Below are 22,928 nucleotides of genomic sequence, written 5' to 3' on the forward strand. Positions count from 1 at the left end.
TTTTAAGTGCATTCGTGCACTTACACTTGGCCTTATGTACACAGCCTTGCCCGGCCGCCAGGGCGCGTAGGGATTTTAGCGGACGTGAATGTAAATAAATTATATATATATATTGCTAACCCAAGTGCTACTTCTCTCAGGGAGAGCTAGGGGTCCAGGCCAGTGGCCATGGAGGGGTCATACATGGCTGTTTTGGAAGTCCTGGGTGTCTGGACCTGGCTGGGGGACAGATGGGGTCCCAGCCCTGGTCCAACAAAGCTGGTTGCTGGAGACTTCTTCAGACACAGGTCATCTGGGCAAGGCGGCAGGCAACAGCGGTGACCAGGGCTGCACCTTTGCCGGACCCGTCCTCTGATTGCAGGAAGGTGACCACACAGCGAGGGGCCAGCTCCCGCACTGTGGCTGCCACCAGGCTGGAGAAGCTGTGAGGGGGAGAGGCCGAGGTGAGACCAGGTCAGCCGGGCTCCACCTGGCCATGCCTCCCTGCCCAGCCTGGCACCCAGACTCACTGAGGGTGCAACTTGTAGAGGGTTCCATCCACCCCCACGGACACAGTCAGCTCTTCCAGGCCCCGGTTCTCACGGATCTTCTCCACCACGGCAGCCACACCTGCCCCACAAAGCTGGGCGGCCCTCTGGGACACAGCCTGGCACACCTCCAGGACCATCAGGGCATCATCTGAGGTCAGGGACAGCCCCAGATCCTCCAGGATGGCTCGGACCTGCCTCAGGGCCAGGCTGTCACTGGGGACAGGAGGGAATAGAGCACAGAGAGGCAGGATCCTGCATGAGCGCCCCCTCTCATGGCTTTCTCGTCCTCTGGGTGCACCTCCCTCCAACCAGCATTCCACCCAACGATAGAGTCCTTTGGGAGGTGGAAGGAGATAATGCAGGCCTCAGCACCTTTCAATCTCAGAGAGAAACTTGGTCTTGAAGATGTCCCTGGTCTGAAGGCGCTGGGTCTGCTGGCCCCGGAAGAGAACTCCAAGGCTGGTCAAATGCAAGAGGGTGTGGCGCACAATCTCCCCCAGGTACATGCCACTGATCATCTTCTCAAACCTGCGTGAAAGTGTGTGTGCACACAGGGCAGGAGGCCCCAGCCCCGTGCCACCACCAGCCACATCACTAGTGCCAGCCACCACCAGTCACACCTGCCCAGCCCAACCCTCACCTCTGCTTGCCAGGGTTGATGGATGCCTGGTCCACACTTGCATCAAAACGGGTACTGAGCATGCTGAGAGAGCCATCGTCCCCAAAGGCACCCCACTCCATGTTGATGCACATGTGGCCTGAGTCCCCAGCCACACTTGCCACATTCCGGAGCTCCTCCATGTAGCAGGCATTGGTGCCAGTTCCTTCAGAGAGGTCAGATGGGGTGGAAGCCATTTACTGTTGCAGACAAGATCCCTCTGAGCCCTTCCCACAGAGATAGCAAAATCTGGGCTCATTTCCCACCTCTCCATCTCCCCATGCTCATTGGCCTGCCCAGAGCCCGGTCCTCCTTCCTTCCTCTCATCCCTTTTTCAGACCCTGCCACCATCAAGCCCCCCAGGACTCCACTACTTCCCCTACCAGCACCACCATCAGCGCATCTCCCATGCTACCCCAGGGTGCTCCCAAAATGCCCGTCATTCACATCATTCCCCTGAGAGATGTGTGACAGCCCCTGCTGTCACATGGGTGAGAGGCCCAAGCCTTCCTCGACTGGCCTTCCAGGTCTTTAGTCAAACAGTATGTGCTGGGTCAGGAACCGGGGACATAAAAATGAGACACAAGGAGCTCCACAGTGGCCAGAGGTTGGGCAATGAGCAGCCAACTCTGATACTTCCTGTGTGTGCCCAAATAGAAGTGCAAAGAAAAGCATCATGGAACACCCAAGCACAGGTGAGTCTTCCTGCCTAGAAAGTCAGGAAAAGCTACAGAGAGAAAGTGGCATTTGGATTTGACCTTGAAGCCAAGAAGCTTAGACAGAAGGCATACCCTGGGTAAAGGCTTTTCCTTCTTCTCCCCAACACACAACCAGCTCTAAGCAGGTCTGTTGGACCCTGGAATTACTCCATCCAGTTGTTAATTCACACAGCAATCTGGGCCTGCCTCTCTCGAGCATCTCCCGGTGCCAGACACTATGTTCAAGAAGCTCCCAGTCTCCTTCGAGGCTGCCACATACCTCCTGCTCTAAGAAACGGATGTCCAAGGAGCTGTGGGATCCCTCCTTCCCTATCTAGCCAAATTCCTTTTTTTCTTTTCAAGGCTTTCTTTTCAAGTCTCACTCATGTCGGGACCCCTTCCTTTCTGATCTTGGCTTGTTGCCCTGGCATTTAGAGTCAGATTCAGCTCTCTCTGATGGCCACGTGCTCTTCTGGATTCAACCATCACTAAACAGTTCCGAGAAGGCAGATATTTTCCCCTTCTTTATGTGTCTTCCTGTCCCTTCATCCAGCCCCCAACTGGCCACAGGAGAGGTGCTTAATAAAAACTTAGAATCTTGGGGACTTCCCTGGCGGTCCAGTGGTTTAAGACTCCACACTCCCAATGCAGGGGGCCCGGGTTCGATCCCTGATCAGGGAACTAGATCCTGCATGCCACAACTAAGATCCCTCATGCTGCAACTAAAAAGATCCTGCGTGCCACAACTAAAGATCCCATGTGCCACAGCTAAGACCCAGCGTAGCCAAATAAATATTAAAAATTAAAAAAAAAGACTTAGAATCTTGGACTATTCAAAGAACCATCTCAACTCATTCTCTGCACACACCCATCCCATCACTGGGGTCCCACCCAATTCCAAATACTCTGTAGGCCATGAGCCAGGCATAATGCTACACTTTGTCCCCTCCCATTTCATCCTCATAACCCCTTAAGATAGGCATCATTATTATCTCCACCTTAGAGATGAGGAAACTGAGGCTCTGGTGATTTGCCCAAGGTCATACCAGTGGAGGTGGCAGAGCTAGTATTTCCACCCAAATCTGTATGACTCCAAAGCTCACATTCATTTAACAGATGGGCAAACTGAGATTCAGAGAATTTAAATGACTGTGAGTCAGTAGCTAAGCTGGGCTAAACACCGAAGCTCCAGACACTCAGTCCAATAGAGTGTTCCAGGGCCCCACTGAGTCAGGTAAGAGTGATGCCACATCCCCAAGGCCAGGGGAATGTTCAACTCAACAGGAGGCAGTAAATTAGCAACAGGCAGTAGGGGCACAAAACAGCAGGGCCCTCCTCACCTACGATGAGGCCAACCTCGCAATGGGGGTCCTCGTAGCCACAGGACATCATGGTCCCCACCGTGTCATTGACAATGGCAACCACATTCAGTTCCACTGCCTGCACACAAAAGGATGCTGCTAGTTGCTGGGCAACGTGGTCGTCACAGCAACTAGCACTGGACCCAGAGGTCTCTACTACAGAGGGCCCCCCACATCAGGCAGCGGGAGACCCTTTGCTCCCTTCAAGGCCTGTTACTCCAAAGCACCTCTGCAGGCAGACTACTTACCTGTCTGCGCCTGATGGCTTCCCGCAGCAGACACACAACATCTTGGCCCTCACAGTCAGATGCATTGAAACCCTTTGTCCAGTTCAGGAGGATGCCCTGGGGTGGGACCAAGAGGAAGCAGGAAGCTAGAGTTCCCTTGGAATCTCACTTTGCCTCCCCAAAGCCTGCATCCCATCAGAATGCAGTATATGATTCCTTCCCCACATAGGATTCTGTGCCTACTCTGTCATACGATTAAGGGCCTTGCCTTCTGCCCCCTCCCAATTCCCCAGGAGGATTCCAGTGTGAAGAAACCTATTAATAACCATCCAACCTACGTCTTCTACTTTTAGTGCCAGAATGCTCAGATAGTTTGAGGGTCTGGCCATTTTAAGACATCTGCCCAGGGCTTCCCTGGTGGCGCAGTGGTTGAGAGTCTGCTTGCCGATGCAGGGGACACGGGTTCGTGCCCCGGTCCGGGAAAATCCCACGTGCCGCGGAGCGGCTGTGCCCATGAGCCATGGCCGCTGAGCCTGCACGTCCGGAGCCTGTGCTCCGCAACAGGAGAGGCCACAACAGTGAGAGGCCCGCGTACCACAAAAAAAAAAAGACATCTGCCCAGAAGGAATGGCCCTTTGTAATTGGGTTAGGAATTAACAGATCTGGTAAAATGAGTGCTGTGTGTGAGAAAGGGAAGGACAGAGAAGGCTCAGCGGTCCAAATAACAGCAGCGTTTGGTCTTCCAGAAAGAGCTGGCAAGAGTCACTTGAAAGGAAGGAATTCTCAGAGTTAGGACGGAGCAGTGTCAATGGGAGATTCACATGCATGTTCCAGATACGAGTGAAGGATGAATGGAAAAGCCAGAAACCAGACACCTGGGCAGGACAGGAGGGGACAAGACAATTTACTGTGAGAAACTGGCCTTAAATTGTGAACTTAGTAATGGGGGCCTAGCTGTTCTTTTCTTATTGTGCTTCCTCTGAGGGAGAGGGCAGGGGAACTATTCCACCCACCATTAGGAGAAAATGACTGCTCTGCCCAAAGTAGACGCATGGAGAGCAGGTCTGGGAATCTTTGGGGCAGGAGACTTTAGACATATTAACTGACATTTCCCCCAGTAATATTTCCTTTTATTCCTTTCCCCATAAAACCACAAGATAGAGTGTTCTGTGCTCATTGTCTCAAAAACAGAAACCAGAGAGAGTGAGAGTGAATGAGAAGGAGAGCCAGATCATGAGTAACAGCAAAGTTTCCCCACTCCCAGATGAGAGAAAGACCCCCTGGTTTGGGGAAGGTGAGGTGGGCAGGAGTTAGAGCCAGGTTCCAGATGGCTTCCTGAGAAAGATGTCCTAGGCCCTCCACCCTGGGCATGCCCCTGTGGGGAAGGGGAGGATACAGAAGGGATTTGGATAATCTGAGAACAGAGGCAGCCTCTGCCCTCCTTCCCCACAGAGGGGAAGGTAAGGTATCAAGGGAGTTGTCAAGACCCAAGAGAGCAAGATGCAGAGTCCAAATGGCTGGGGCCTGGACGTTTCCCCCACGTCCCAGCTTGTCTGCACATTCTATACAGCAAAGGAGGGGCCCCTACCTGGATAAGGGGATCCCTGAATTGATTACCATTAAGTTTTCACTCCTGAAAAGAATGTGGGCTCAACATAGAAATTAAATTCTGTTAATAGGACGGTGTTTCCTGCATGCCTGATTTTGCACAGAGTCCCACCTGCTTCTCACACCTTACAAGGAATAATCAAAAGGTGCCAGAATAACTCAGGCTGGAGGAAGCAGATGAGCAAAGAGACATTGCTGACTGCATGATCCAAAGGAAAGCAGAGCACAGAGGCCCGTGTCTGAGAGGTCAGAGCAGGAGCAGAGGGTAGGCGAAAACCATAGGAAGGCTGGTTGGAGTAGAGTAGGCAGAGCTTCCCAGAGACCACAGGTGTGGAAGAACCTGGTGGGCAATTTCAGGGCCAGCAAGCTCCTCATCACAGGAGCTTTTCAGCAGAAGTTGGGGGTGTTGAGGAGGAGATTCCTGGGAGCTTGGATCAGAGGTCTGGGAGGAGCCGTCTCCATGGCAGGCCTTAGGTGTGTGCATGAAAAGTCTAGCATTCCTGATGAAGGATGCAGAGGTGTGCGCTGAGTGGATGTTGTGTCTAGACCTGTGCCCGCCCCTCTGCCAACCCCAACCAGGCCCTGAGAAGGATACCAGCAAGGCCGGGAATAGGAGAGAGGGCAAAGAAACCATGCAAACACAAGCCCCTTTGAGAGACAGAACAATCTGCTCTCTGCAGATACCCTCGGCATTACAACAGTGCTGTGAGTGAGACAGCCAGTGTGTCCTCTGGTCAGTCCCAACCTTGGCCTGCACTGCTCCCAAGTGCCCAGACCTAATGCTGGCTCCACTCTCCTGCCCACTGGCAGCCCCCAGGGGTAACCATGTCCTTCTCCATCCCACGCCTTTTCATGGCCCTGGATTCCAGGCCATTTTACCGCATCCCATCCACCTGGGCACATCACATCTGGAGAAACTGAGGCTGGGTGCAGGCCCAGCCCAGCAGTGCCTCCACCCAGCCCTCTCCCTAGCCCAGGAAGCCCTCTCCAGGCCTCCTGCCCACTCCAAGAAGAGTATGTTGGTGGAAAGCCCCTGAGGATGGCTTCCCGCAGCCCTCCCTCTCTCACCTGGTCCAGGCCGAGCTGCGTACATGGGAAGGAGAAGGTGAAACCCAGGGGGAGGCTCTGCCCACTCAGGCCCTGCTTCTCCTGGAAGTCCACGATGCAGTCCACAATGTGGTCAAAGAGCTGAGGAGTGGAGCAAGTCAGGAAGTAGACCACTTGGCCCTTCCCCGCCCCCTGACATCAGCTCCAGGTTGTGGGTACCTGCTGCCCAGAGCCCTGGGCCACGCACTCCGGGATGGAGTAGATCTGGCTGGTGATTTGCACACCTCCAGTGGCCACATGCACCAGGAGGACCCGGAAGTTGGTGCCCCCCAGGTCCAGGGCCAGGAAGTCCCCACGCTCTGTGGGGCAGAGACCCTCAGTGCCAGGTCAAAGCTGGAAGCTCCACCCCCACACATGCTGTGACCCCCAGGAGCCCATGTCCCATTCAGGCCAAGTCTTTACCACTGCCATCAGGCGTGTCCCGGACGTAAGTGGGCAGCATGCGGAGGGAGGAGGCTTCCCCTTGGAGTCCCTTGGCCATGGCCTCTCGCATCTGTGCCTGCACTGCTGCCAGCTGCTCACGGGTCAACCGGAATGGTGCCAGGGTCTCCTCCAGCAGGCACCGGTGGGCAGCCAGGCGGGCAGCCACAGCAGTCACCATTGCCACACCCTGGCCTCCCCCGTCCACAGAGGGTATGAAGGAGACATCACATTCGGGGGCCAGGAGCATCACTGTCTCCTGCAGGATGCTGAGGAACCTACACAGACACACATCAGGTGCACCCTGGCTTGGCACCTGGCCCTGACCCCCAGGGCTTGCAGAAGCCCTGGGCTCCCTCACTTCAAATCAATTCAATTCTAAACCCATCTATGCACCAACCATATGCCCAGTGCCCCCAGTGACACCCTCCCTTGCACAACCAAGAGAAGCCTCTTTCTCTCCTCTGACCTCTTCTGGCCTCCCCAGCCCCTGTCTGTCCTCACTTTGCTTGGGTGCCATTCATACCCATTGGCTTGCACCAGTGGTACCAGAGTGCCCTCTGGGTGTGTATCACAAACACACACTTGTTCCTGCTACCTGCTAACACAGGATCATCTGTATTCCCAATACCTGGGGTGTCGCTCAAACACTCGGCCTCCAGTGGCCACAGCGATCTGAAGTGTCTGCTGCTCCCGGCTGTGCTGGAGACGGGAGAGGACGGCAGCCAGGGCAGCTGCACAGAGCTGGGCAGCCCGCGTGCACACAGCCGCGCATACGTGCTGCACGAACTCGGCATCTGAGGCGCTCGGGTTCAGGCCCAAATCCTGCAGGATAGCGTGCACACGGGCTGCCCCAGCAGAGGGACTGGCAGGGACAGGGTGCTACTTTGGGGCTGAAGTAGCCCCAAAGCTCCCTGCCCCCACCAAAGCTCCATGGCTACCTCAGGGAAAGAGCATCCTCCCCATTCCCAAGTCAAGAACCCCTCTGTCGCAGCCCACTCGCCTCCCGCACTCACTCCTCTATCTCAGCCACATGTTCCAGGAGGATGCCGCCTTGCCTTAGCAGGGCAGGAGAGGTGTAGCCGCCAAAGAGGACCCCGCACTGGGCCAGGTGAGCCAGCACCAGCCGCACCAGCTCACCCAGGTACAGGCCCCCGATCATCTTCTCAAACCTACAGGCAGGAAGGGTGGCTGGACAGAGCCTTTCCTAAGCCCTCAGCCCACCTGGCCCCACCTCCAAGAACTCCCAAAGAGAGGTCATTTTCTTTGCGGTCCCTGCTGAAGGGTCCAGAAGCAAATGGCCTCCTAGGAGACAGTTGGGTGTTTACCCAGACCCCACTGCCCCCTCTGGCTTAGATTAGGTTCATGGGGGCTCCTGGAGGGTAGAAGGACCCAAGGAGGGTAGGAGACTCTTTGCTTGGCTACTCCCAACCCCCAACCCCCAACCCCCAACCCCTGCCAGAGCTGGCCAGAGTCAGGAATAAGGGAGGGCCAAGAGTTAAAAACTCTTTGTTCTAGAACCCATTCCTTCTTTGAGCCTGGCCAGGGCCCCCCAGGATGCAACCTGGAGAGCCTAGGAGCAAATGAGAGGGAGGGGCCTAAGGGCTGGAGTACAGGGACAACAGAGCGGGAGGGGAACAAAGCAGTGATGGGGCTAGAGCAGAAGGTTAGGCCACCTCTGGGCACCCAGATTCAGAGACTCGTGGTCCAGGGTGCGGTCGAAGATGGTCAGCACTGGCCCCAGGGCCCCATCATCACTGAAGGAGCCCCACTCGACGCTGATGCAGACTCGGCCCCGGTCCTCGTCTAGCACTGCCACATGCCGTGCCTCTTCCATGTAACACGCATTGGTGCCAGTGTCTGGCAGGGACACCCCATCAGGGCCTGTCCACCAGGCCTCCAGGCCCTCCATCCACCATCACAAATGGCTGTGACTCACCTACAACCAGCCCAACTTCACATGGCCCAACCCCTGGCTCGCAGCCCATCATGGTGCCCACTGTGTCATTTACCACGGCAACTACATCGATGCTGTAGGTCTGGACAACAGAGAGGACAGAGGTCAGGGAACCTGGGGTATGGGCAGGGCTGGGGCCCTGGCTTTGACGGAGACACACAGAGTCCCTGAAATGCGTGTCCGCATGCCCCACACATTTGCGTCACATATGCTCTAGGCCTTCCCACCCTATAGAGGATTTTCCTCCCATCCCACGCCTGCCCCTTGGCTCCTCTGCCCCCAGCTCAGGCCCTGGAGGTCTCAGGGGCTCTCAGGCTCAGCCATCGCTTCCAGAACACCAGTGCTCCCCACAGGACCAGGACAAGGGTGAGCAAACATGTCACCTTGAAGGCTATGCTGTAGACACCTCTCTTGCTCACCCTGGTCCTGGCCTGGCTCCCCAAGCCTGCTCCTCTCAGCCCTGACTTCCAGCTACTCACACAGCACTGTGGTGGTTAGTCGGCACAGATCCAGAGTGGCCTTTCTCAGGCATCCAGACTTTTGAATATGCCCTTCTCTGAAATTAGACCTTCCTCCCCAGCCCCAGCTTATACACCTGGCAAACTTCTCCTTCAAGTCTCTGCTCAAGTCATAGTACACCCTTCCCTGTGCTCCCACAGTCATCGGAACCACATTCTCAACAGGGACAATCTTTTATTGGAATGCTTTCCCCACTAGACTTGTGAGGTCTCTGAGGACAGGGTCAAGTCTTTTCATCTTTGTTTCCCCCTACAGTCCTGAACGTTTATTTGACCTTTCTTAGCTTCAGTCTCCTTACCTATAAAATGAGAATGGTAGCAGCATTTACCCGAAGGTTACATGGATAAAGGATATAAACACGAGAGGAAAGCAGGCTCTCCCAGAAGCATAGGAACAGCCTACATGTGCTGGGCCCAGGCCCAGGCCCAGACCACATGGGCATCCCTCCCTGCTCCCCTGCCTCTACTCACTCCCTGCCTCTGGATGGCGTCTCGTAGCAACTGGACCACATCCTGGCCTTCCACACCACTGCACCTAAAACCTTTGGTCCAGGAAATGAGGGTGCTCTGGAGGCAGAAAATTCAGGTCAATCCTCCAACAACCTTCATGGGGCTGCAGCCCCTCCACCCACTGTCCCTGTAGCCCCTCACCTTGTCCAGCCCTGTCTGGTGACAAGGGAAGGAGAAGCTGAACCCAAGCTGTAGACCCTGATTGCCCACGGGGAGCGCATCCAGAAACTCAGATAGGCAGCGGGCGGCAAAGTCAAAGAGCTGTGGGGTGGGTTGGGGGCTTAGCTCTGCCCACTGGAGCCCCAGCTGCCCCCGGGCCCAGAGCCTGTGCAGTGAGTGCTCACCTGCTGACCAGGACCCAGCATCACCTCTTGGGGGATCACAAACTCCTGGCTTCGGGGCTCCATCTTGTGCCCCTCAATGCCCATCAGGGTCACCCACAGAACACGCAGTGAGGCCCCTGTGGCTCCCAGTTCCAGCACCACGAAGTCTCCTTGCTCTGTGGGAAAGCAGGTCACAGAAAGGCACGCAGCTGGTGAGAGCAAGCCCTCTTCTTCCCAGAAACATTCCCAAGGCCTGTGAAGTCTCATCAAGGGACCTTAGAGATGGGGACCTTAGAGATGGAGAAAGGGGTAAGGAACTACCCCCTCCCCCAGATCAGAACCCTCTTACCAGTCCTGGCCACCCATGTTAGTCTATACCACCCACCAGTGCCATGTGGGGTAGACCCCACATATGTGGGCAGCATCCGGACAGCAGGGGCAGGGCTGGCCTGCCCCTTAAGGGCCTGCTCCATGGAGTCCAGTAGGCTGATTTGGATCTGCCGCAGCTGTGCCCCTGTCACCTTGAACTGCTGCAGGCATTCCTGTACCTGAGGAGAAACAGGCCGACATCTGGGCAGGAGCCCTGTTGGCCTAGCGAAGTTCCCCCACTCCAAACAGGACAGAGGTTAGCCTGGCCCAGTTCATACCTCCCTTCCCTAGCCCAGACCAGCACCCCTCCCTTAGCTTCCCCAGGGGCTGGCCTGAGCCCTGCTTGAGCCCACTGTGAGCCTTGCTGAGCTCCCCAGCACCTGCCCAGCCTCACTCCTCGCCTCTTCACACACTGTGGCTTTCTTGCCGCTCACAGCCTATACCAGCTCCTGCACCCTCAGAAAGCTCCTTTCTGGTGGGAAGACCCACCCACTTCCTCCTGCTCCATTCCCTGTGGATCCTTTCAGCTCCTTCCAACCCCCTCTACTTCTTTGAATTCAGGGCTGGCAAGACCTCTCCCCTGTCACCCCACCAGTGATTTGCTCTGGTTCCCCAGGACCCAGAGCCGAGCTGCTCAGTGAATTGTTGTTAGATGAGCAAATGAATGAACAAATGTGTGGATGAACTTCAGGTTCAGGGGCTTCCCTCTTCCGATACACTCCACTCTGGAGCCCGAGCAAGCCCAGCCAGGAGAGTTTGGGGGCCACACCATGGAGGACAGTCCTCCCACAGTTGGCCATCCTTCACACAGACATTGACTGAGCCCCTAATATGCACCCAGCACTATTCTAAGCACCATACACTGCACAGCCAGCTGAGTCTGCTCTTGTGGAATTCAATTCCAGTGTAGGGGGCAGAAAATAAGCACAGAAACATGTAATATGGTTCTGGTAGTACTGGTAGAAAAGAAAGGTAGAAATAGAAGTTCAGGAGTGACCAGGAGAGGAAGAGGTATTTTTGGATATTGGTCAGGGAAGGTCTCCCCGTGGAGGTGACCTAAATGAAGGAAAGGAATGAGCCATTTGAAGATATGGGGGAAGAGCACAAAGGGTTTTTCTTCAGAGCAAGGGGACGGATTTGGGGGAAGGCTGGCCAGGTGCAGATCAGAGTGAAGGGAGTGGCGGGCAGACAGGGAAAGCAGAGGATGGGACACCAGGTTCTTTTCCAGCAGAAGCTTGAGTTGGGGGAGCTTAAGAAAAGCTCCAGTATCTCACTTCTGTGTGGAAACTTCCCTGGGACAACCCTCTGGCCTGTCCTTCAAAGAGGCCTCAGCAGCCTCCCTGGGTTTTTCAGAGGGTCCCAGCCCCCGACTCCATTCTCCCAGGCTTAGCCTTTCCCGGGTCCCCACTGCCTGTCTCATAGGAATTCCATTCCTATGACCCGCTACCCCACACTGGGCCCGTATCTATAAAGTACCACTCAGGCACCTGGATAAGGAGGCAGGGAGAGCCAGGGAGGAGAGGCTGCCAACTGAGGGAGATGGGGGCAACTCAGTCCCACCCCTGCTTTAGGAAAAGAATGGGAAACAGATCCCTAAGGAGGCAAATGATCCTAACTGGAGTCCAGATGTTCAGTTCCATATTCACATTACTGCTTCCAGTAGCCATGCATGCTAGGAGGAGCTATTCCTGAGTCACAAATGAGGAAACTGAGGCTCAGAGAGGTATAGTCATCTGCCTAATCCAAGCAGCTATTAAGGGGCAGAGCGGGACTTGAACCCAGATCTGACTGCAGAGATGTTTCCACATAAATGTGAAGCCTTATAAAAACTAATAAAAACACCTGAAAAGAACCCAAAGCTGATGAAGTTGGCAGCAAAGAAACCCCCACAGGACATGGGATGAGAAAACTTAAATCTGAGTCCTTGCCCTGCCACTTCCTGGCTATGTGGCCCTGGGCAAGTTAAACTTCTCTCTGACATGGTAAGACTTAACAAGAGAATAACAATACTCAAAAGCACCCAGGAGCCATGTCTTGTTCATGGCTGTATCTCAGGGCCACAAGGAGTGGCTGGCTCTCAGGATTTGTTGACTAAGTGGTTGTGGTGGCATAAGAAAGGGGATAATGTATGTGAAAGTGTAAAGTGCTGTTCAGATGTGGGGGGTGTTTTATTATTGCTTAATGACAACATCAGAGTTATGGAGAAGTCAGTGGCTTGGGTAGATCGATGTTTTTCTTCCTTTTCCTCCCAGCTGCAGTGACAGGTGCAAGAGGAGTGACTATGAGATGGCAGAAGCCTCAAGAAACACAGGAGGACTTCCCTGGCTGACGCTGGTGGGCGCACAGCAGCCAGGATAAGCTACTGGAGTCTCCCCTCAACCTCCCCCAAGAAGAGTGGGGAGAGACCTCAGCCAGGAGAGTGAGGAGCAAAGCATTAGAGAGAGGGTGGATTCAATGCGGCCTCAATGCTGGATCCTTTGACCAACTTGCTGTGTCCGTCAGTCAGGGCCCACCTCATCTCTCTGAGCAGGTTTTCTCCTCTGTCAAGCAGGAACAAAAATAGCACCCACTTCTCAGCGATGTTTTGAGGACTGAGAAGACAGTAGATGTGAAGGGGTGAGACAGTGGCTGGCCTATAGGACATGGGTTCCCTTTCCTCAGAGCACAAGGTAAAACTAGCCTGGGGAGCCTGACTCCATGACCCCTCTGGTGACAAAAAGAGTCCTGGCAGAAGGCACCAGGAAGGGACTCAGATGGGACTGCGTTCCGACTACACGTGGTTCTTAGATCATCATGGGAAGGGGAGCTGAGGTTGAAGCCTGCAGTGCTGAGTGGGGGCCCAAGGCCACAGGAAATTTGGCATCCATGTGAAGTCCCCCCAAAGCTGAAGAGACTTGTCTTTAAACTGCAGGTGTGTGCAATAAAGCCAGCAGGGTGGGTGTGGGACCAGCGCCAGAGTCTCAAGAGAGTGGTGTAAAGTGAAAGAGGTGATGGTGGCAGGCCCTAGAGCAAGCCCTGGCAGGGCAGGCACCGCGGCACAGTCATTGCACCCTTCTGTGGCCCAGCTAGGGATTGTGCACAGAAGAAATGTTTACAGGGTCTGGGGCAGACGTTGGACAAGGGCGAAGTGGGAGCATGAAATGCAGTGAGGGGGGACGCCCCTCTAGTTTGGGCAACAAGCCAAATCAAGCAGGTTTCAGAATGGGCTGGAAAGCTAAAGAAACTGCAGGGAACGATACAAGAACCCTTTCGTGGATGCTTCTCTGTGCAGGTCCTGTATCTCCATTAGCTCACTTAATCCTCCAGGGGTGGGAGGATTAGACTTTATTTTCCTCCATTTCAGTGTTGACGAAACAGAGACGAAGAGATGTGAATTGACTTACCCGAGTGTTTCCTGCTAGAGGGTGTGGTAGGCAAGGGCTTCTAAATCTTGGTCAAGATGACAGAAAAAAGAGAAATTCACTCTGAGCTAACCTGAGGCACAATAACCTTGCTGCACAACCTCCAAGTTGAGTTCAGCACTGAAATTCTCTCTGTGTGCCTGACTTCAGTGGCCGTGTTGAGGGGTGAAAGATGTGCAGGAATGACTTGAGAAGTGGGAAAAGGAAGGGCTTTAAGAACACAGCTTTCTACAAGAAAAATCCTGGAGGGTCCTTTCTAGACTTTGGAGATGAAACACCTCAGCTCAAGCTCCTGTCATGCCTTAAACTCAAGGTATGTCACCTCTCTAAGCCCCCTTCCTCGCCTGTAAAATGAGGAGATAATCCCCACCTTGTAGTGGTGTGGAGCCTTGAAGGAGAAAGCTACTAGATCAGACATGAAAGGCTCAGTAAACAGGAAAGGGCTGCATGGGTGTGAGCCAGTGGCCGCATGGCATCTTCTGCTGCTCCTGCTCTTAACAGCCTTGAATAGGCACGAGACAGGAACCCAGCGCTGAACTTACCAGCTCAGAGCTGTTTGAGGGGCAGGGCAAGCCTTCTTGGGGGCAGCTGGGGACTCCTTCCCGTTGCTGCAACCCTGGAGACCCAATGAAGTCCATGTGGTTCCACGGTGGGGGGTGACCTCCTATGGGAGAAAAGGGTTCCTGGGTGAACCACGTACTCCACAGGTTGTGATGAACCTCGGAGGCTGTGATACAGACCCTTAACTTTCTTCCTTCTGAAGGGGACCAGGAAGGAAGATGTGGGCAGAGCTCAGAATCTCTGACCATCAAAATCCTTTAGTAAACAACCAGAAAGCCCTCATTTTCCAGAGCATGTACAACAAAAGAGCACTGGGAAGGCTGATTTCTAATCCCAATGCCATTCATTCAGTCATTCATTCACATTTACCAGTCCCTAATGCCTAATGTGCCACATGCTAGGGTACAGACAAAGCAGACCTAGGCCACACCCTCAGGGACCTCACAGCTTTACCAATAATCACAGTATGACTGACACAGGCAGTGACAGAGATGGACTTGCTGCTGTACTTGGGAGTTCAGGGATGTGCTAAAGGTTTGGAGCAAAGGCTGTGAGGTAAGGAGGGGCCAAAGACCTGCTGGAGAAGCAAGCAGGCTGGCTTGGCACCTTCATGCCAAGTTAAGGTGTGTAAATTTCCCGCTGAAGAGAGAAGTGGACAGGGGTGGATCTGTGCTTCAGAAAGGTGTTCCACTAATGCCATGACTTTGGGCAAATCATTTATGATTTCTTTGCATTTCAGTTTCTTCATCTGTAAAAAACAGAAGATAATATCTACCTTCACAAGGCTGTCATCAGAATTAAAAAGAGTAACAACAGGGAAAATGCTTTGGGAACTCTAATGTGCAACATAAACGTCAGGGTGGGTTTTGGAAGGTGGGGTGATGCTGAGCTGAAAGAGCCCTGTGCTCATAGCTGAGGATGCAGCTCCTCACAAAGCAGCCACACCAGGTCTCTCCATCTCAAGGCCTACTTTATTTTCATCTACATATAAATAAAATGGGGACCAGGAAGTTTCCAAAGGAGCCTTCAATGATTCAGGTGCCCTGCAGGGGTGGAAGAAAAGGGAAATGCAATGGAGGGCCCAAGATGGGCAGAAGGCATCTGGCTACTGAATTATTCCCTCTCCTCCTTTAACAGCAGAACTTCAGGAAAGCTACCTTCCCACCTCTGCAACCCCTCCCCACCTGCCACTCCCCTCATGTCCATGAATTTGCCCTCCCCATGGCCACCTATGATCTCCTGACTGCCCAATACCAGCCTTTTCCTCAGTCCCCATGCTTTCACCCTCTCTCAGGCATGCAAAGCCATGAGAATTCTCTTCACTGCAAAATTCTCTTCTCCCTTGGCTGCAACAGTCAGTCTTCCCTGGGCCTCCTTCCTGAGTCTCTCATAGTCTTCGTCAATAACTCCTTCGCTCCTCTCCTCTTAAACAATGGGGCTCCCAAATTTCTGGCCATAGTCTTCTTCTCCACACTCCCTCTTTATCTCACTCATCCCCAAGGTTTGATTAAAACCTGTGTGAAGGTTCCCAAATCTACCCCTGTCCTGAGCCAAATCCCAAATTCCAATGGTCTGTTAGCATCTCTGGATGCTAGAGAAGCCTCCTCAAACTCAACGGTCAAAGCCACATTCATTTCCTCCTTCACTTTTCCCCACGAAATTCTTCCCGTCCTTCACCTTGGCTGGAGGCATTCATGTTGCCGCTATACATCCCTGACCCTCACTTCCTCTACGCAATAAGTTCTCAGGCTGAAAGAGCTGAGAGCGGAAAGAGCTCCCATGTGTCTCCACCTCCCAGTTCCTACAGCCACTGTCCTAGACCTTCCACCCATCTGATTATTCCAACAGCCTCCTAATTGATATTTGTGCTCCCATGTATCCATCTCGCCACCTTACCCACACCAAACATGTTACCAGAGTGACTGTGCAAAAATAGATTTTATCATGTCATTCCCCACAATGTGAAGTAAGCCGTCACACTGTGATGGCTTCTACTGCAGAAAAAGAAAAGTTTTGTGACTTTGCAACCCCCTCACACTGTCCTCAACCCAAGCTTCCTCGCTTGCTACTCCCCTTCATATTCCAGCCACATTGACTATGAGCTTCATCCTGTCTCCTGCTGTCCAGCCTTCGTTCACAGCCTTCCCTGGAATTGCTGTCTGAGTCATCTCTGCTTCTTCAATGCCCAGCACAGGGCTTGAAATAGGTAGGTGCTAGTACAGCTTTGAAAAATTGAGAGGTGGGGAGTTCTTATTCAGAGAACCAAGAAATCAGTTTCCAAAAAATCTCCCCAAAGTCACATATACCTACACTCAAGTTGCTGTCACATCTGTCAAACATATGTTCCATATATGTTAGAAGTCTGTTTTGAGGATAAAATGGGATAACTGAGGCAATTACCTTTGGGAGGGGCCTAGGGCTACACACACGGTGAGATTTCACTCTCCTTTCGAGGCCCAGCTAGCTCAATCACTCATTCACTCTTATTCATTTCTTCTTCTATTCAACATTTATTCAGCACTTCTACATAACAGAGACTGAAGCTTCCCCCAAGTAACCCCAGTATTTACACTCCCAGTAAATGTATTCATTTCTGTCTCTTCCAGCTGAGAGTTCCTGTGGGGAGGGACATGTCTGCCATATCACTAGATCCCCAGAACCCAGCCCAGGGTCTGGGGATGTTTGAATAACTGTGGGCCTCTTGGCTTAATTCAGCTGAATCAGCTACATGGAACGAGCCTTCCTTCTGAAAGGTATCCCAGGACCTCTGCCGAGGATAGGAAGCACTATCGAGGACCAACCAGCTTAGCCTTTCCAGCCTCCACTCATCCAGGATGGACTAAGCAGGAGAGATGAGGGTAAGGAAGGGGCTAGAGCTGAGGCAGGCAGGAATTAGAGGAGAATCTTACCTGGGAGAAGCAGCAGTTGGTCACTCTTCTCAGACCTGGGCTCTTCTCTCTCAATGAGACGTCCCACTGAACTGCTTTGTACTCAAAAGTGAAACTCACGAGTAATCTGACTTATAATGTCACCAAGCCCCACCCTCTCACAAGACACCAGCTAATTCAGGAAGATGCACTTCCCTCTGAGTCTGCCCTAAGAGGAGGCCAAGTTAGGCAGGGCCATGGTGCAAACTTAAGCAAGATCGCCACAGGAAGTTGGGAGTCCTGAAGTGGGTCAAGGAGCCTGGGATATCCCCTCTGCAATGCTGGGAGCTCCATCCATTTTACAAACACTCAGAGTCCGCAGTGGTTCATCCCTGGAAAGGAGCTAGAATAGCCTGGGAAATATGTAGTCCAATGGACAATTTTCCAAAATGTGTAACGACCTACTAAATGAACACGAGGCGATGTGGAAGCACAAGAGGAAGAGGCTAACTCTGCCCCAGAGTGGGCAGAAGTTGAGGAAGCTGAGCCCTGAAGGAAGAGTGGCAGTATGTCCTCACATGTACAAAATTGTGGAGCATAAGGCACCTTCATGGAATTGGGGTACAGCTCCAAGGACCTCAAGAGGATACATGTAGGTGAGGACACATGGTGGGAGAGGAGGCAGCCAGGCTGTGGAGTTCAGCCTTTAGTCTACAGGCCAAGGAGGAAGAGTAGGTTCACACCATGGGGCTTCTCTACTAGAAGGGGAAGAGGAGTCTCAGCTGCAGTGGGGCTGTTGGCCACCAAGCTGGTTTCCCTGAACTAGTCTTCTTGAATGTACAGAAAGTTGGGGCAACACTGTGCCCACTGCTGTGGTCTAAATACTTTTGTTCTCCTCCCACCTAATTCTTATGTTGAAAACCTAATGCCCAAGGTGACGGTATTAAGAAGTGGGGTCTTTGGGAGGTGATTAGGTCATAAGGGTGGAGCCCTAATGAATGGGATTAGTACCCTCATCAGAGGCCCCAGACGGCTCCCTTGCCTCTTCTGCCAGTGAGGATACGAGAAGTTGGCGGTCTGCAACGTGGAAGAGGGCCTTCATCTGACCATCTGGCCAGGCTGGCACCCTGACCTCAGACATCCAGCCTCCGTAACTGTGAGAAATACATTTCTATTGTTTATAAGCCACTCAGTCTGTGGTACTTTTTAATTGCAGCCCAAATGGACTAAGATACTCGCCATGGCAGGAGACTAGACACGCTGCACCAATTTTCATTCCAGGGAAATTGGTGAGCAGATACTTTAAAACTCCAGGCTACCTCATCAACAGTAACCCTACCGTTAACCATAAACAGTACTCTGCCTCCACATGACACCAGGATGGAGACCAGGGATGATGGCTGTTGAATCAGTTTTGGCATAACTGGGCCTGGAAACATGCCACATATCAGCCCTCCTGCACAGTTCACTGTGTAGCAATCAGGCATGTAGGCTCTGAGATTGGGAATGGGGGTGGGGAGGATAGACTGGCCATCATTCAAAACATACATCCTGCCTAGCCTGGGGCTCCAGTCTCTCTCAACTTCTTAGTGGGGAGAGAATATAGAACTGAATGTGAATGTGATTCATGCTGACAGTCAGTTTGCAGTCTCCTGAGCCAGGGTGAGGATACACCCCTGATAAGCAATGCCAGGGCTCTTTGTGTTTCTAGAAACCTATGTCTATTTCCCCAGCAGCAGGGGTCCCAACACCCTAGGCAGAGTGTCAGGGAAGGTCTGTGTCAGGGCCTATGGAAGGAGGAGGCAGTCTGGGCTTGAGATCTGTGAACAACGATGACAGCCGTAACTGTAGCAGAGGCACAGCAAGGATCAGCAGTTCTCTTCAGACACCAGATGGCCATTGACCAAAAAAGGGAAGGACAAGTCCTCACAAGGCTCCTCATAGCCCCTTAGTGCCAATCTCCAGCTGTCCAGGAGGAACTAAGGAATGGGGAGAGGCAGTCAGCTGGGGGAAAGGTGGGCTGTAGCCCAGGTACCATGGCTGGGATGAGAGCCAGGCCCTCCCTGCTCCGATGTGCTCATAGGCTTGCTTCTCACAGCTCACAGTGCCCCACGGCCAGGCACTCAGGCCCCAATAAGCTTCCTGCTATTCTCTCCATGCCCTTTTACTCCAATGTGCCTTGCAGCTCTCCTATACCCATCAAGCTGCTTCTTACTGTTAGTTTTTTGTTTATGTTGATCTGTCTGGAATGACTCTCCCTTTGCGCTCTCCAGCCTTTTCACCTAACTTTTCCTTATCCTTTAAATTACACATCAGACATCGCCAGTGCTGGGAGCCTTCCTAGACAAGTTCCTCCTGGCCCTAATCCCAGCCGAGTAGCAACCTGTCTATTGATCCCATAGTGTCTTGATCTTGTATCATTGCATAAACTACAGTCTATTAAAAGAATCTGTTTGTCTCCCCCCACTGTACTATGGGCTCCCAAAGAATGATTCTTATTTACCTTTGGAGCTCCGGGGCCCAGTTCTATATCTAACGTGGGATAGGTATCAGTTAATTTTTGTTAAATTGAAGAGCCCTCCCACAACCTCAATAGTCCAGGGCTTTTGAAACTGAGAGGAAATAAGTAACCTCTTCCTGCCTTCCTGGTACATACGGCTTCAGCAGCCTTTCCACTCTGGGTTTATACATTCTTCCATCTTCCCACTTGGTACTACCATCTACTTACTTACCTGCCTTCCCCTCACCCCAACTCCCACCTTCTAAATCAACTTAGGGCCAAAGCTTCTCTGCCTCACAGGTGAGAATGAGCCCACCCAAACTTAAAATTTCCATTGAGTTTTGTGACTCAAGTGGGAAGTAGGAGGTAGTATGGTATAGTAGACAGAATCAGCACTGGTGTCAGACAGACCTGGGTTTGAATCCCATCTCAGTTACCAGTTGTATGACCTAGGTGAATTCCTTCACTTCTCTGAGCCTCAGTTTTCCATGTATAAAACATGGAGACTAATGCCTTAGGTTGGGCTCCTCCAGAAGCAGACCTAATTTGAGTGCAAAAGGTTTAACTGGGAAGCAATCAGGCCAGGATTAGGATTAGGGCAATGCATGTGAAGTGCCTAGCAATAAAATGTAGAGAATCCCTCTTAGGTTCACACAAGTGTCAACGCTGCCTTTACATGAACCCAAGAGTGAGGGCCCCTCACCCTAGTCCCAGCCCTGATCCAGGAAGCACCGACAGGGGAGTTGGAAGTGAGATAGGAAGGGAAGGAAGCCAACAGAGCATACATAATTAAGTTGCTGCTGGGAGCCACTGAGGCTCAATCCCACAGGGGAACTCTGGGAGACAGATAGAATGCATCCACCTAAGGTGAGGAAGCTGGAGAATTTATCCTCCAACTTCCATCTTTTACTGGCTGATGGCTGCCTCAGGGGCCCTCGCTCCCTGGCACTCCCAGCCTGTGCCACACACTAGCCTAGAGAAGTGCTAAGGCAGAGAGTTACAGGTTCTTGCAATAGGACCCTGCGGGTATGTAATAGAACAGTAAGTGCCCAGGGGAAATGGGCAAGGCAGTGCCTCTGCTATAGGGCTGTGATAAGGATGAAATGAAATAACACAACCACAGTGCCTAACACAAAGGTTACCTTCTCTTTCCCAATTTATCACAATAGCTTGTGAAATTCTTGGATCTTCCCAGCTCTTCATGAGTTGACAACACCATCAGAACAGCTGCTTCCCATCTTTCGGAAGAAGCAAAACAAAAACAAGAAACAAAACCCAAAAACCCAGGGGTCCTAGGCAAGCTCTAAACACCCGAGCTTGCTGTGGAAGGCTGGTGCTTGATGGAACTAAGGTAGTCGAACTGTAACCTCTCACATCTGCTCTTCACCCCTCTCTGGCTTTTCCTCCTCTCACTGTAACACTACTTACGACATACAAAACTAGCATCACATTGAGTAACGAATGCTGCCATTCACTCACCTTCTATGAGACAGATACTGTGCTTTTACCCACATTATCTTACTCCTTAGAACCCTGTAAGATTTTTCCCATTTTATAGAAAAGGAAACTAGGTCTCACAGAGGTTAACTTGTATCAGAAGCAGGGGTTCAGACTCAGGTTGATGTCATACTCTTTTCACTGACTTTGTCTCTTCACTGTCTTACTAAGGCCCCTCCCACAAAACCGCTGGTATTGGGAGAATAAGACAAATGAGCAGCTTTTACCAAAGATAGAGGTGGGAGGGCCTGGGGAGATGGCTGTTTCCCCCTGACTCCACACTAGTTAATAAATAAGCTGACCAGTACTAATCCTGCTGATCCACACCCTCCTCCAACAATTTGCCAATGATCCATGTTCTAGGGAGACTGCTCAATTTTAAGTTAAATAATTCACTTTCTAGAATCAGCCCTTTATCTCTTCTTATCTTCAGGCAGAGAGATAAACATACTATTCCCTGTTTATGGAACTTTACCTCCAATAAATTGCCATTTACTAAGAGAAAACTAGTGAGAGTTAAGCTGATGGGCCAAATTATTTCTCAGAAGGAAAACAGGAAAATAATCAGTACTAGAGTCAAAATACAGCATTTTCATTAGGACTGATGAGGCAGGGCACTGTGGTCTCACTTCCATGGACAAAAAGTGGTTTTATTTGTTACTCTGAACCTTTGTTTCCTCATCTGAAAATTGGGGAGGATAATACCTACCTCATAAGGTTGCTGTGAGGAATAAATGAAGCTACACTCATTGCCTGAACCATAGCAATTGCTCAAAAAATAACAGCAATATTAATGTGATGCTGGCCACAATGTCAGTGCCATCCAACACCAAGACATGGTGAGCCTGCCATCCTGCCTTTTTCTAACTCAAAGAGCTTGTGCGCAAAGGCAGCTAGGCAGGAAACAATGCATTAAAGGCCTGTGCTGTGCCTTACATCTAGCTATCTCTGAACTCCTCAGTCTAACACACACTTCATGTTTGTTTTAAAATAAAGGAAAAGAAAATTTTGGACTTGGTAAATCAGAAGTTAGGAGAGTGTGAGTGGTGCCCTGTTTATCTTGTCCCAGGATCCTTTCCTGGTTGGCAGCCACCTCATACCATCTCCCACTACACCTTCAAATCAACTTGGGCCAAAGCTAGCTTTCTCAACATCCTTGTTTGGTCATCTCCCTCAGGCAGTTGCTTCTGCCATTCAACATCCTCTCATCTTTGGAGTCTGCCTGTGCACTGAGGATAGACCACATCTCTGCTCTTCACTGGAAGGTCCTGGGTAATGTGGTTGAGAATGTGCACTCCTCTACTAATGAACTCAAATAGAACTTATTTCCTGTTGCTGCTATGACCTCTGATGGCAAGAGAATCAATCTCAGTTTTAGCAGATGAATATACAAGGCATCCCCACTGGTTAATCTAGGAAGAAAAAGTAATTGTATAGGAACTAATAACTTAGAGTTCACTTACAAATTCCTGGCAAGAATTGTCAGACATATCCCTCAAAGGTCCTATGCTCTGGCTGAGAATTCTTAACTGGGTGAGGCAGCAAGATGAGATGACAAGTCACTGAATGTTAAGGACAGCAGAACAGAAGTAGAATTCAATGCCCTGGCATCTTCCAGAATGATGTCAGAGAAAGTCAAGAGTAACCACACAGTGTTCAGAACTGTGCACTACACATTTTGTGAATATAGGCAGTATGTCAGAGACCAGTAATGGAATTCATTCCGAAACATGCAATTTATGAGTCTGAGAACTAGCTCCATAATTAAAATATCCCTCCCCTAAGCCCAGAGAAAAAAAGGAAAATCTCCATCTTA

The 22,928-nt window shown here is 51.8% G+C and overlaps 1 protein-coding gene across 1 annotated transcript; it reads right to left on the reverse strand.

The window, feature by feature from the left end:
* Window positions 1–89: 89 nt before the first annotated feature.
* HK3 (hexokinase 3) lies at window positions 90–17,276 on the reverse strand. Its single transcript, XM_027098185.1, has 19 exons — window positions 17,158–17,276; window positions 14,230–14,351; window positions 10,303–10,465; window positions 9,939–10,093; window positions 9,736–9,855; window positions 9,556–9,651; window positions 8,549–8,648; window positions 8,286–8,469; window positions 7,626–7,781; window positions 7,241–7,474; window positions 6,592–6,887; window positions 6,349–6,488; window positions 6,151–6,270; window positions 3,496–3,591; window positions 3,227–3,326; window positions 1,171–1,354; window positions 903–1,058; window positions 510–743; window positions 90–422 (listed from the first exon to the last, which is right to left on the reverse strand). Exons 2-19 carry the CDS (start codon window positions 14,323–14,325, stop codon window positions 278–280), a joined length of 2,775 nt encoding a protein of 924 aa, XP_026953986.1. The 5' UTR covers window positions 14,326–14,351; window positions 17,158–17,276; the 3' UTR covers window positions 90–277.
* Window positions 17,277–22,928: the final 5,652 nt, after the last annotated feature.

The sequence above is a fragment of the Aethalodelphis obliquidens genome, unplaced genomic scaffold (assembly GCF_003676395.1).
Source record: "Aethalodelphis obliquidens isolate GAN/ISIS:26980383/991018 unplaced genomic scaffold, ASM367639v1 scaffold121, whole genome shotgun sequence".
Classification (NCBI taxonomy): Eukaryota; Metazoa; Chordata; class Mammalia; order Artiodactyla; family Delphinidae; genus Aethalodelphis; species Aethalodelphis obliquidens.